The 13,621-nt window shown below is 50.7% G+C and overlaps 1 protein-coding gene across 1 annotated transcript in view; it reads left to right on the top strand.

Moving 5' to 3' along the window:
- Spt4 (Transcription elongation factor subunit spt4) overlaps positions 1 to 13,621 on the top strand; it is a 46,921-nt gene that overhangs the window by 6,996 nt on the left and 26,304 nt on the right. Inside the window, exon 3 of the mRNA XM_077676571.1 lies at positions 1,905 to 1,960. Within this exon, the coding sequence (XP_077532697.1) occupies positions 1,905 to 1,960 (56 nt within the window). The remainder of the gene's footprint in view (positions 1 to 1,904; positions 1,961 to 13,621) is intronic.

Below are 13,621 nucleotides of genomic sequence, written 5' to 3'. Positions count from 1 at the left end.
ACGCTGGACCGCGCTCTTTTGTTTCCCTTCATAATATTGAAATTTTTTGTTGCGTGTGATAAAATCAGTTTTATTCGTCTTTTTGCGCTTCATTTTTTTGCAAGGATTGAAAAGCGTGGTAGCGGAAAGACACATGGTGCAACATATATGTCTTCGTGTTTTGATCATTTGCGTTTCTCCAGCCTTTTAAATGTTCTTAAGTATGTACCAACTCATTGAAACGACAATATTATTGGGCTATATCTTTTAGCGTTCTGTGCATTCCAGAGCAATCAACGGATTCATTCGTAGCATGGAGGAAAGAAAAGGTTAGGAGAGGCCCTGACGTCACATTTGTGAAGCCGAGTGCCGCCATTACTTGAGCCCACTGAGCCCAGCACTCTATCCCATCATCCTTTGCTATCTCCGGTTTGATTTGACTAACATGGCGTCGCCCTGCCCTCCCGCTTCGCAACGAAAACAGCTTCGTCGCTAATTCCTCGGTACGATGTCATGTTCTAAGCTGTTGATTTCGCCTTCAATTTGCCCATTCTAACCCTCACCCAAAGTTTCAATCGAAAAACGGCGTTCGTTTTTGAGATAGAAGGACGATTTTTCAGCTCTTAAGCCTGGCAAAGTAGCGTTTGTCGTCGTCATAGCAACAGACTCGCGGGATAGCGAACGCATACGAGTTAAGGCCGCCTCCGACGGCGGAGTTTTCAAACTGGTCTAATCTAAAAACGTTTGTCGTAGCAAGTGTACTGGTTTGCAAGCGTTGCGAGGCAGCCACATACTAAGCGCCTTAAAAATTTGTCCGTTTTATTTGCCCAAATTTGGCCGCCGCAGTTGTAAACAAGTAAGCAACATTGTCCATGGGCTCAAGAAAAATGACGCCACTTCCTTCACACTTTTCGCAATGCATTGGGATGCTAGGGGCCTCTCCTGAGTTTCTTTCCTCCATGATTCGTAGCGTAGTCTGAACGATGCGTACTTGGTTCTTTTCAGATTTTGTTTTTATTGTATTATCGATAAGCCCGCAGCAGTCCGTGACTTTAGAGCTGCCGTATGTATAGTAACTTTTGCTTTAAGAAAAGAAAACTCCGTAAGCACGACGGCGCAGCGCTTGTGCCCGAGGACGCAGAAGCAGTTGCCGTTCGCGGCAGAAATCTCCGGCAATTTTTTGGAAAAATAAAACCCCATTGAAGGCAGGTGGTATACACAATGATTGGACGATTCATCGCTAACTACTACGAAATAAAAACACACACTTAATCAGCGCGCACAGACCAAAAGCAGCGAGCGTTTGCACGCCAAGAGCTGGCAAACATGCTACACACGCGGCGGCTGGATGCCCTTCGTGCGGCGGTGGCGCCAGTAGTGGCGCCCGCGGTCCCTATATGAAACGAGCGCCGAAGTTTCGTGACCAGTAAAACATTGAAGGACTCTGTCAGGAGGTACGCACCACTTTTCTACAGTACCACAGCAGCTGTTGGGTGTGTACCTCATAAGCCTAATGTTTGCGTTTGGGGTGTACGGCGCGAACCGTTACCTGCTGTTTGGCAATCGAATAGACGCCGGCCTCATTACGCGTGGGACCCAAGTTCATTCCAGCCACGGGAAGCGTTTTTTTTTTTTTTTTTTTCATTCACTTCACCCGCGGTCATTCATCATCGTTAGAGAAAGTTAGCTTTCCTGCTGGGCGTACCGGCGTTGCAGACGCCACCAGTGAGATCTCTAAAGCTTCGCTTTAATAGTAAACATAATTACCATCTCTTTTTAAACAGCCTGTGCGCCTGTGATCGCACGGATCTCTCCCCTTTCTGCTACCGCAACTGGGAATTTTGCAACTGTGGGGGTTGCATATCATGTGCCTGATCACCGTCCACTTGTTGATCGGCGCTTTGCTTGCGCCCTTTGTTTTCCAGCATGATCGCCCTGATGAACCCTGAGGACAGCTGGGTGGCCAAGTGGCAGCGAATCAGTGAGTGCCAACTTCCTTATATTCTAGGCAGACGAAAACTTCCAGGCCTCTTCCCTCGCCCCTCCCTCCCTCCATCCATCCATCCATATCTCTGTCTCTCTCCCACACACACACCGCTATGCTGCACTGTATATTCAGTTACTGGCTTATGTAAGCTTCAGTCCGCACTGCACAAAGTAGTTAGCCTTTCCCTGAAACGGTTTCGGATCCTGATTTCTGCCAATTTTTGTTGTTTTATCTGCACCATAATGGCATAAGCGCAGGCAAAAAAGGAAGGTCTAGTTCACATAAAAGTGTTTGAGCCAACCCTGCTATAAAGCATGCAAAAGATTACACAACACTTAGCTCACTCAATAAATATCCAAAATTCCTATAGGTTGTATTCACTGGCGTGACGCGCATGCCGACGTGTGTCGCCTTAGCAACAGGGACGCGCAGGCTCCGGCATGGCGTCGCACGCATGAGGCCGTCCCACCGAGCTCAAAGGCGGCGTCCTCCAGCCTACCTGTCGCAAGACACAGGGGAAGTCGTCAGCACAGGTCAGCTGATTGCCAGCTGTCGTGTTTTGTATCGGCCACGGATGGCTCATCTGTCGACGAACGCCTTCCCTTTCGGCCGCTTGCCGATAGATGTCGCAAGCCTCCCAGTTAACAATGCGCGCACTGCTACACTGCCGTAGGGTTTCCATCTTTCCCCGAAAAAAAAAAAACGGCCCTTTGGGTTGGGGGGGGGGGGGGAGGGGGGGGTATGTAGGATGTTTAATTTGTGTTGAAAAAAAAAGACGCCATGTTTTTGACATGCAGTGCCATTTATTGTGGCGTTTTCTTAGAGAGAAATCAACATAACGTTTGTAGTGAAAGTGATTGAGAGCTTGGTTATTGCTTTGTATGTGCTTACTTTGCTGCAAAGTAATCGCAATTGCTGACCGCGGCGGCAGCATTTAGTTGTTTTGTTCCTCCCTTATGGCCCCCTCCATCTCAGGCAGCGCGCTCGCCCGCGTATTTTCTCTGTTCGCGTGTCTTCGCGCAGCTTGTCGACACATATTTGTCGTCTAAATTGTTGAATTGACGCTTATAAAACGCCAAAACGGACATAATCACGGCACGAGGGCCAAAAATCTGGCCAATGACGGCCGGTTTCAAGTATGGACCGGCAACCGGCCCGCTGTTTAAAAAACCGGTGGGGCCGGTCCAAAACTGGGCAGGTGACAACCCTACACTGCCTTTGTATCTCAACCGGCGTGCGCGTGAGCATTCACAATTTGTTCGGAAGCATTATTTGGCTTTTGTTCTGAACGGATCAGCCGTGTGCAAGGTGCGGGCGGGCGCACATGTGTCGACGTCCGTGTTCGCAGGCAACTGCGCAGCAGCTTAGACATTTCGTGCGTCGTGCCGCTTCCTTTTACAACAGTGGCTCCATTCTCCAGTGATGATGCGGAGTTCTTTAATGCAAGTAGAGCATCACCACACAGTGTCACTGTTCTTATTCATATCGACGCCACGGCCGAGAATTGGGGTAGTTCACTCTAATAGGGGAAGGGGGGGGGGACGGCGAAGACGAAGAACGCGGAAGGCACTGTTATGGCAGTTTTCAGTCTTGCCAAGAGAAGAAATAGCCCGCTAAACTTTAAATGAATGCCATCTGTACGTGACCTTACGCCCGGACCACGCGCCTGCATTTCAGTGAGGAAGCAGCGACTACCGGAGCTTTTCCTTAAAGGGACGCTGAAGTGATTTGTAAACATTGCGGGATTACTAGCGCAAATTGCAGTCCGGAGTCCATAGGCCATGTTTCGACCACTCTGAGCGCGTTTACGCGAATTTATTTAGTAGAAAAATCAATTCGAAAATGATGCCCTCCTCTCTGCACCCTCGCCCATTTTCTGTTTCATTTTCGTGTGACGTCAGGATGAGATGAGTTCGCAATTGGCTGCGCTACTGCAAGGCTCGCCGACCTTCCGACAGAGTCCGCCGGCAGCCGACTGGTCGTCGCAATTCGCTCGCTCAGTTGAAACTAAGCCACAACACTTTTGTGAATGGAAGAATGTGCCTGCTTTACTTTGTTAGTTTCTACACTATATCAAGCTCCGAATCCGGGTCGCTCCACACAAGCGCTGCACAAGCGCACATGCGACGCTTCGATGACTGGTACGCTTGTAGGAAAATCTAAGGCCACTTGAAGGCGGGAGAAGAGTCAGCAAAGTCAATATAGGTACTTAAGAAATAAAATCAACCTAAACTTCTACCGTATACAGTGCAAAACCAGGGAGCAGGAAGCACTTTTTTGCGCTGGGTGAACAAGCACAGCGGTCAGCAGTACGACCACACATCTGCGAATGCTTTTCCGTCTAAGAAATGCAATTTCTAGACGTGAGATATTCTGGAAGGTTGGGGAACGCTTACTGTACGAGCGCTATACCACAAATAGTCACATAAGGTACTTGAAATGCTAAAACGAAATAAAAGTGTAAACTGGTTGTACATTATTTACCTTATATATCCTACCTCGCTAGCGCTGGCTCATGGCCGAGTGGTCTGAAGCGCTAGGATTATTGTTTTGCAAGTCGCAAGTTCGATTCCCCGAGGGTACTTTTTTCTTGTAAGTTGATTTTTTCGTTTGCGGCTGATGTTTTCTAAACTGAGTTCACCATTTTTGGGCCGTAACGTTCACTGCTCCACGAGCGAGTTCGCAGAACGCGTTCGCGCTAGCGAGTTCTCGTTGGTGTGCTATTGCCACAAGCACCGACTACTTGCGGGCAGTGGGCACAGGCCAGAATCAGAAGACCCTTGGTTTGGTGCGAACAGGCATTTTACGATACAGGCATGAGTGAGGCCAGCTCCGAATATGCGGGAAAAGCGCATGGCATTTGAGCGTCTGCGGTGACGTGGAGGGCGTTCGTCCACTGCGTAGGTCTCGGCTAGTGAATGCTACGACTACAAGCCGTCCTGGGAGGCTTATCTTGTGCATTTTACAGCCGACAACATGGCAGAAGCGCGGTACGATGATTACTGAGATATTGAGAATGCCCATCCAACAACGCCATGGGTTATGTTTTACAGAACCGAAACCGAAACTTGTTTGAATGCTAACCTTGGACATCGTCCAATCAAGGTGCATCTCCTCCCGTCGTCACAGCCTTTAGTTGGTGCGGCTGCCACGGACCGCGCATGGTAGTTTATCTTCTTTGCCGCTTTATAAAATAATTACCGACTTGTCAACCGAATAAACGATGAAAAGTGTGGTAATTTGAGCCAGTCTACGCAGTGCAAGCAAAACCGGGAACTTCACAGATTCACTTCAGTGGCCCTTTAAGTGGCTGCATTGAGGCCTCATTACCATGCGGGAAGCTGCGAGCCCCTGACGTGATCGAAGAGGGTCCACTAGGTTTTCGCCTTCACATTTTAGCATGTTCTAAGCATCCCCCGCAATCTTGTTTTCTTCCCGCACGTGCATTTTGTTGTCGTTTCGCATTGCCGGATTACTCAGAATATAAACAATACTGCATTCGCCGTACTCATACACGCTTCCTAGACAGGCCTCTGGGGCTGGTCCCCTTAAATTCAAGCCTTATCTCCGGCCCCCCGTCAGCGAAGGACTCAAGACCCCTGACCCTACTGGCAGTCATCATGGCGCGGACCAAACATCATAAAGAATACTGCATCTGGCAGTGGAATTGTCGAGGGTTTCGGCCCAAACGAGGAAACCTTCGGCAATACCTAAACACACTAACCCCTGCAGAACCGGATGTTATTGCACTCCAAGAGTCTGGCGGCCTGGCTAAACTATCTGGCTATCGCTCTTTCAGCGCCGACCTCCCCGGTATCAAGCAAATTGTGGTTACTACCCTTGTCAAACGCAATATACCGGCCATTCAGCACTATACCGGTGTCGACACCGTCGAATATGTTTTACTCGAACTCCTCTCAGACAGAAAGCGGGGGGGGCGGTAGTCTATTTATTTTAAATGTCTACAGCAGCCCCAGTAAGCATCACAATTTCGCACAGCTTTTCCGCAAAACACTAGATATCGTCAAAAAACAGACTTTGCTTATAGTGGGTGATTTCAACTCCCCGCACTCTGCTTGGGGTTATAAGAGAGATACAAAAAAAGGCAGGCTTTTATGGCAGGAAGCCCAGCAACTAGGCCTCACTCTTCTTACCGATCCAGCCTATCCAACACGCATTGGCAATAGTGTCACCAACGATACCACCCCCGATCTTACTTTCGTAAAAAAACACGCGAGATACCATCTGGCAGAACACGTACGAGAACCTTTGCAGCGACCATTATATCTTGTCTATAACGATCCCTTCAGGTCCGCCCCGCCGTCTCGGAAAGCAGCTTCGAATCGTGAACTGGGACACTTTCCGCCAACTTCGGGAGGCGGCGGCTGAGTCGGATGCCACTAACATTCAAGACATCGAAACCTGGATGTCCGAGCTAAATGACTATGTAAACGCTGCCACGAAGATCGTTCCCGAGGAGGCTCAGCTCCAGCAGGTAGACACTAAGCTCCTCCATATGTGGGAAACTAAATCTAGTATCCAAGCCCGTCTGCAAAACCAAAAACTAAATCGCCCACTACGTCGACGGCTTGCTCGCCTCAACCGGGAAATCGAAGAATATGCTACCCGCCTCACGCAACAAAACTGGCACAGTACCTGTGATCGTATGGATGGCCAAATGGGGGTATCCAGGACCTGGAACACCCTTAGAAGTCTTCTTGACCCCGAAAACAGCAGGCTCATCCAACGTAACAACCTACGAGCACTGTTGCATTCTTTCGAGGGCACTGACAGCGATTTATTGCATGATATACAGGCACGCTATATTAGCCCCAGCCCGCCTGATCCCCTCCCTGAGTATACGGGGAATCCCAATCCTGAATTAGATAGGGCCATCACGATAGCAGAGGTTCGCGCTGCCATTCAAGGACTTCGCACTAAATCGGCGCCTGGGCCTGACGGCATTACTAACAAGGTCCTCCGCAACCTTGACGATAGCTCGGTAGAAGCCCTAACGAATTACATGAATAAATGTTGGGAGCAGGGCGCTATTCCCGCCGCATGGAAAACAGCCAAAATCACAATGATTCCTAAGCAAGGAAAAAATCTTCAGCTCGGCAACCTCAGGCCAATCTCGCTAACATCATGTGTAGGAAAATTATTTGAACACGTTGTGCTCGCTCGCCTTAATCACTTTATGGAAAACAAGATCCTCTATCCACACACCATGGTTGGCTTTCGTGCCAGACTCTCCACGCAAGACGTCATGTTGCGCCTCAAACACGAGATAATCGATGGCTACGGCTGCTCTCCGCTGGACACCAGGGCCATTCTTACTCTAGATTTAACTAAGGCCTTTGACAACGTACGCCACGACGCTATCCTGGCCAACCTTTCTGATCTCGACGTGGGTCAACGAGCTTATAATTACGTCAAAGACTTTCTTTCCGAACGCACCGCCCGGCTCGTCGTTGGCGGACTGGAATCAGACATTATTACGATGGGCAGTAGGGGGACTCCACAGGGCTCCGTTTTGTCCCCTTTCTTGTTTAACGTGGCCATGATTAAACTTCCTCAGCTACTCAATTCCTTGCCAGGTCTTCAACATAGTTTATATGCCGATGATATCACGTTATGGATGTCTGGAGGCAGGGATGGCGATATTCAAGAGACGCTCCAACAAGCTGTTGACATCGTTCGTGATTACGTAACCCCTCGAGGACTTGCGTGTTCTCCGCAAAAGTCCGAGCTCCTTCTCTACCAACCTTCAATTCGCGGGCGCAGACGCCCTCAAGCTACCCCAGATATTCACCTGCAAGTAGAAGGGCACACTATTCCTCGAGTCCCGTGCATCAGGGTACTAGGCCTCAGAATACAAGCTGATGGCTCCAACTCAGAAACCATTCGAGCCCTACACTCGAGCGCGACTCAAATAAGTCACCTCATCTCTCGGATCGCAAATAGGCATCATGGATTCAAAGAAGTAAACCTCGTACGGCTTGTACAGGCATTTATTATCAGCCGAATTACTTACGTCGCGCCATTTCTGACTCTCAAAAAAGCTGAACAAGATAAACTTAACTGCATTATTAGGAAAGCCTACAAACAGGCGGTTGGAATTCCCATAACCGCATCTACTGAACATTTCGAAGCAATGGGTATCCATAATAGCCTTGAAGAGCTTCTTGAGGCGCAGAGAATAGCACAACTTCAACGGCTCTCCAGTAGCGAAACGGGGCGCACTATCCTTCAACAGCTCCACATTACTTACGCCTCCCAGCATGGGGAAAAGGTGATGCTTACTGACTCACAGCGGGCGCATATCCGTATATCTCCACTTCCTCGAAATATGCACCCGGTATACAACATTGATCGACGCCTAGCCAGGGCGGCTGCTCTCCACCGCCGCCTTCGAGAGGAGAAACAAGTGTTCTACGTCGACTCCGCAGAATACCCAGACAGAGCGGTCATGAGCATAGTGGCCGTGGATCAGCAGGGTAATTCAACTGCCTCTGGTTCAGTCTGTACAATTCACCCAGAGACCGGGGAGGAAGCAGCCATTGCACTTGCCATATCCTCCACACCCGCAAAAATAATTGTGACTGATTCGAAAACAGCCATTAGAAACTTTGAGAAGGGTAGAATTTCACCCCAAGCGCAGCGCCTTCTTCAACCCTTTACTGGGTCTAAACTCCGCGAGGTCCTTCTTATATGGACGCCAGCACATTCGTCCTTGCCAGGTAATGAGCATGCTCACGAAGCGGCCCGAGGTTTCAGCTACCGGGACCGCCTCGATCTTGATGAGCAATCGCTACATACGGGGGGCAGGGACAGGCTTGTGACATATAGGGACATCACCGCTCACTATCGCTTAGGCCGCCTGAAGTACCCGCCGGCGCATCCCTCCCTCAGTCGGTGGCAGTCTGTGGCCTGGCGACTCTTGCAGTCCAACACCTTTCCGAACCCCGTAGCCTACAGCCGCCTATACCCAGACCTTTACAAAGAGCAATGTAGATGGTGCTCCGAACGAGCCAACCTGCAGCACATGGTATGGGCTTGTCCCGAGAAACCACAACACACATCACAGACAATAGTGATCAGGACTCTGGAGCAATGGGAGGCCGTGTTGCTCAGCCCCGACCAAGATACTCAACGCAGCCTTGTCCAACTGGCCGAAGATGCCGCTAGGGCTCACGGGCTCCTGGCCGCCATCTGACGGGGAAGGACCATCGAACGCTTTCTTTCGTCCCCTTCCCTCCCCCAGTTTGGGCAAAATAAAGTTTTCTCATCATCATCATCGCCGCTCCAGTTTTTGTAGCAGCACACGTGGCAAGGGAAGCACTACGTCGAAATAGACGTTTTGAACCGGCGTTGTGTAAGTGACGAACCGCGCTAATAGGGGATTTCGCGATTACCGCATGTAAGGTTGACAGTATGAATACTTTCTTCGAATTATTCAAGGAATAACTCGGTGCCAGGATAGAAAACACCGGGGTGTTCCACCGCACTGAAAACATTACGGAACAAAGCAACCCCGCAATCTGTAGAATTTATAACCTCTAAGGACAACTAGCTGGATCTCTAGTTAACAAACTTCCAATCGCCGTCACTATAACGTCGTTTGCAAGTTTCCACAGAGGCGGAGCAGTGATCAGACTCCCGTGGCAACACTTTTCGAAATATTTGAGGGTACTTCAGCAAACAAGGGAGAAAAGAGAAAGAAAGAAAGGAACGTTCCCAAATATAGGCATTTGCCGGCGATGGTGGATATACAGTAACGCCTTGTGAAGAAGCGTGCAAAACGGGGAAAAAAAATGTGGTAGAATAATAGGGGACAGAGAAGTTGAATACTATGTCAGCGGTTTGGGCGGAGCAAACGAATTTTCTCCCAATCCCAGTGAGCGCGCCTTGCTGCCCCGTTTCTATCTCACTCGATTCAAATTTCGTTCTTTTGTCGCTGCTGCGCGTGCAATTTGTTCCTTCCCAACCCGCATGGCCTGCCTTCTCACCCTCCCTGTGGTCTCTCCCGCCGAGCAGGGGGACAACGATCAAAAGCCGAACAAACGAACAAAATCTGAAGTCTCTGGAGGGAGGAGGGGTGTTGACCCTGAAAAAATGGGATATAAAGCGGATACGCAACAGCCTAAAGTCGTTCGAGAACAGCCCCCCGAAATTGCATTGTAGCGGACACAAAATGAACCGGTTCTTCTTCCTCCGTTATGGGCCCAGTGGGACTTTTCTCTTTTGGAAGAAAGCCGTCTTCCGGGGAAAGTCCGCTGCGCAATATTTACAGTTTCCTCCGCCTGCTAAGAAAAACGAGAGAGGGGAAGTAAGAAAGGGAGGTTCCAGATTGGCCGGCTGCGCGCGCGCTATACTTTAGTTGCCCGTAACGGTGCGCGCGGTCACATTAGGGCCCCGCGGACTCAAAAAGCGAACCGGTCAGACGAACATCCGGCGGCTGCAATATACGCGACCACCGCGTGGATTTGCCCAACTTTTTGTTCTCTATTCCTCCTATGGCCCCGGCGTGTGTGTTCGCCCGGGCCCAGGGCACGCCAATATAAACGATTTGAGGACGCTCCCTTCGCGACGAGGTCAGTGTGCTCCGCCGTGTGCTCTGTTCGGGCAGTAAGCCGACACCGCCGCGCCCGTCGCCGTAAATTGCGTCCGCGCTTTGTATGGGCCCCCATCAGCCCGTGTCCGTCCCCGTGTGATGTACGTCGCCGACGTCGTGGGGAAGACGGGAAGACTTCGCCCCGCGATCGAGTTACGTGCAGTGTCTTCGAAGCTGGCCCTCGGGGGCTAGGCGACTCTTCCTGCGTCTTCTGACCTCGAGTGAGCGCTGCCCGCTTGCACGAGAAGTCCATTAAATGGTACGACGTTGGCGTCCGGGAAAGCAGAAAAACGGCTCTTTGGAAGCGTTCCGTAGCGCCAGCGAGAGGTGGCCGTCCACGCGAGTGCGTCGCAGATTGAAGGGAGCGGAAGAACGCAGTCGAACGAGCGGCCGTACAAGCTGCGGAATCGGTCATTGTCTTCCAACTCTTCCAATACACGGCGGCCGGAACTAGTAGCGGCGCAACGCGTAAGAGACAGATCGAAGCCGTTCGAAAGCGTTGAGGCGGATCGCGAAGGAAAGCGTCTCTAGCGGTAAAATTTCAAAGCCCTTCGACAACGCGCGGCTCTTCACAACCCGTTAGAAGTGCTTAGGTGGCCTGACTTTTTTTTCGCGGGACTTCAGCGCTCCTGTGCTGCTGCGAACACTTTTGTATTACAATGAGCACATTTGCCCATCATTTGAAGCCTCGTGTGGGACAGAGAGCGAGAGAGGAGGTAAAAGGGACAGGCGAAAGGACAAGGAGGGCCTAGGCGACGTTGTGTACATGGGGATCAACAGCCTCAGCCTTCGCGCCGGGTTGTAGCGGGATCCCTGTAATCGTTACGCTGGGGCATCTGCACGAAGCCGGCTACATTTTGGTCGGCCCGAACAAGCGCCTTGGGTTAGGGAGCAAACTCAGGCGGGAGACATCTTAGCTCGAATTACGCGAAAGAAGCGGAGTTGGGCTGGACACGTATACAGTGCGGGGGCCGCTGGACCCCGCACTGTATACGTGTCCTGTATACTGTACACTGTATACTGTATACAGCCGCTGGACCATGGGTTGATTGATTGCAGGTTTTAACGCGCCGACGCAACGCAGGCGTTGAGGCGCGCCGTAGTGGAGGGCTCCGGATTGATTTCGACCACCTGGGGATCTTTAACGTGCGCCGAAATCTTGTGCCCACGGGCGTTTTTGCCTTCATCAGAAAAGCGGCCGCCGCAGCCGGGAATCGAACCCGCGTCCTCGTGCTCAGCAGCGCAACGCCTTAGCCACTGAGCCATCGCGGCGGGTGCTGGACCATGGGGCTAACGGAATGGCGACCAAGAGACTGGACTAGCAGTAAGTATAGAGGGAAACCAATACCTCGGTGGGCGGATGAGATTAGGATATTTGGTGGCAAAGACAGGTGGGAAAAAGCAGCGAAAAAGCATCTGCATTTATTGATTACACATTTGTCTCAGAGCCTATGTTCTCTGTTTGCGCACTCAGCGAGCGTCACGCACCTTGCGAAAGCCGCCCTCGAGGACACCATTTTCTGTGAAATCGATACATTTCGTTGCGCAAGTCTTGTTAGCGTTGAATGGGATTATGCGTTACATTTTCAGCGTAAACTGACGCAGCGCCAAAACTAAAAAGTTGCCGCAAAAGGGAAGTTCGCCCCTTGTCTCTCAGTGATTAAATCCTACGTATATAGGGTTCAAATCAGCGGCATGCATGCGTAATTATCGCAGTTAAGCCATTAAGCCAGGAATAAATGGAACGGGCTGTAGCAAATCTGGCAGAAATTACTGCATGAGCAGATAATAAAGTACGACCGAAAATGGTCACCTCCCATATTTCACGAAGTGAATTTTGTAATGCATAATACAAAATATAAAAATGATTTTTTACGTCTACAGCATTAGCTTCAAGTATACGGGACGTGGGATTCACGGCATACGTGCACGCGGCTTTGTTTGACTGCAATCATAGTATAGCCGTGGGAACTCAGGCGTGAAAACGGACGATCAGCGTATTCCTGCACTCGAGGCGCATGTTGTACAGTTGTTGTTGTGCAGTTATTAGAAAGTTTCAACTTAGCGTGTTATCGTGTTACCATACCGTTTCAGTTGTACAGGGACCCGACTGGGCATGTGCACATTCGTTTTGGTAGGGCGGCTTAGCTTATGTGACGGGCGTGCTCTCCTCTCCGTGCCTGCGCGCGCATGCGCAGTCGCGTCCCGGTACAACTGAAACGGTATCGTAACACGCTACGTTCAATCTCTCAGTATAGTACTGAGAAATGAAACGGGGACCGGAAAGGCAGAAAGTTGGGCTAGTTGGTTATCTGACTGCATTTTACTAGCGAAAAAGAGACGCGGACGAAGAAGAGGTACACAGGACACAGACGCGGACGAGGACGCTAGTAAAATGCAGTCGGGGACCGGAACATATTGTTGCATGGCGGCGGGACAACCATGAGACGAACCATGCGTGTACAGACGGCCATTGTAGCTGGAGTAATGATTCCGCGCCATCTACTGCTTCGTCGTGGTCGGTAGCAGGCCCCGTCGAGCTATCTGACTTCTTCAGCTTCCCGTAACAATATGAACCTGAACTCAGAAACAGCGCGCTGTCTATAGTGCATGGTGATGAGGAGGAATTCACGATGCTGCAATCCACTGCGTTCGCTTTATTTTGCGATTCGGGCCTGTTAAGCTACCGACGTTTGACAGTAGTCGCGAGCGCACTTTAGCTGCTCGGTTTTAAGCAGTATGTGTGCTTGTGTGCCTCAGTGGTGGTTCCTGAGTGGTAATTAGGGCGCTCGTTATTGTGCAAGTATGTTTAAGTTCTGTGTTAACAACTGCGAGCGCCCGTCTTCGCGGGCGCCCGCTGTGACACGGCGGCAGGCTGACGGACACATGCGGGCGGGAACACGCCTTGCTGCTGATGGGGCAAACAGTGGGCAGATGAACAGATCTTCTGCCGCGCCGGGTCTTCCTGTTCAGTGTTCAGGGTGCACAGGGAGTGGCTGAGCGGCCTCAGCATCAAGAACAGTTCTCCGAAGGGCTGGGGA

This window comes from Haemaphysalis longicornis, unplaced genomic scaffold (genome assembly GCF_048455015.1).
Source record: "Haemaphysalis longicornis isolate Haplotype H1 unplaced genomic scaffold, Haemaphysalis longicornis Haplotype H1 scaffold_7, whole genome shotgun sequence".
Taxonomy (NCBI): Eukaryota; Metazoa; Arthropoda; class Arachnida; order Ixodida; family Ixodidae; genus Haemaphysalis; species Haemaphysalis longicornis.
The sequence above is the reverse complement of the archived record's forward strand: the minus strand, read 5'-3'. Positions and strand labels throughout refer to the sequence as shown.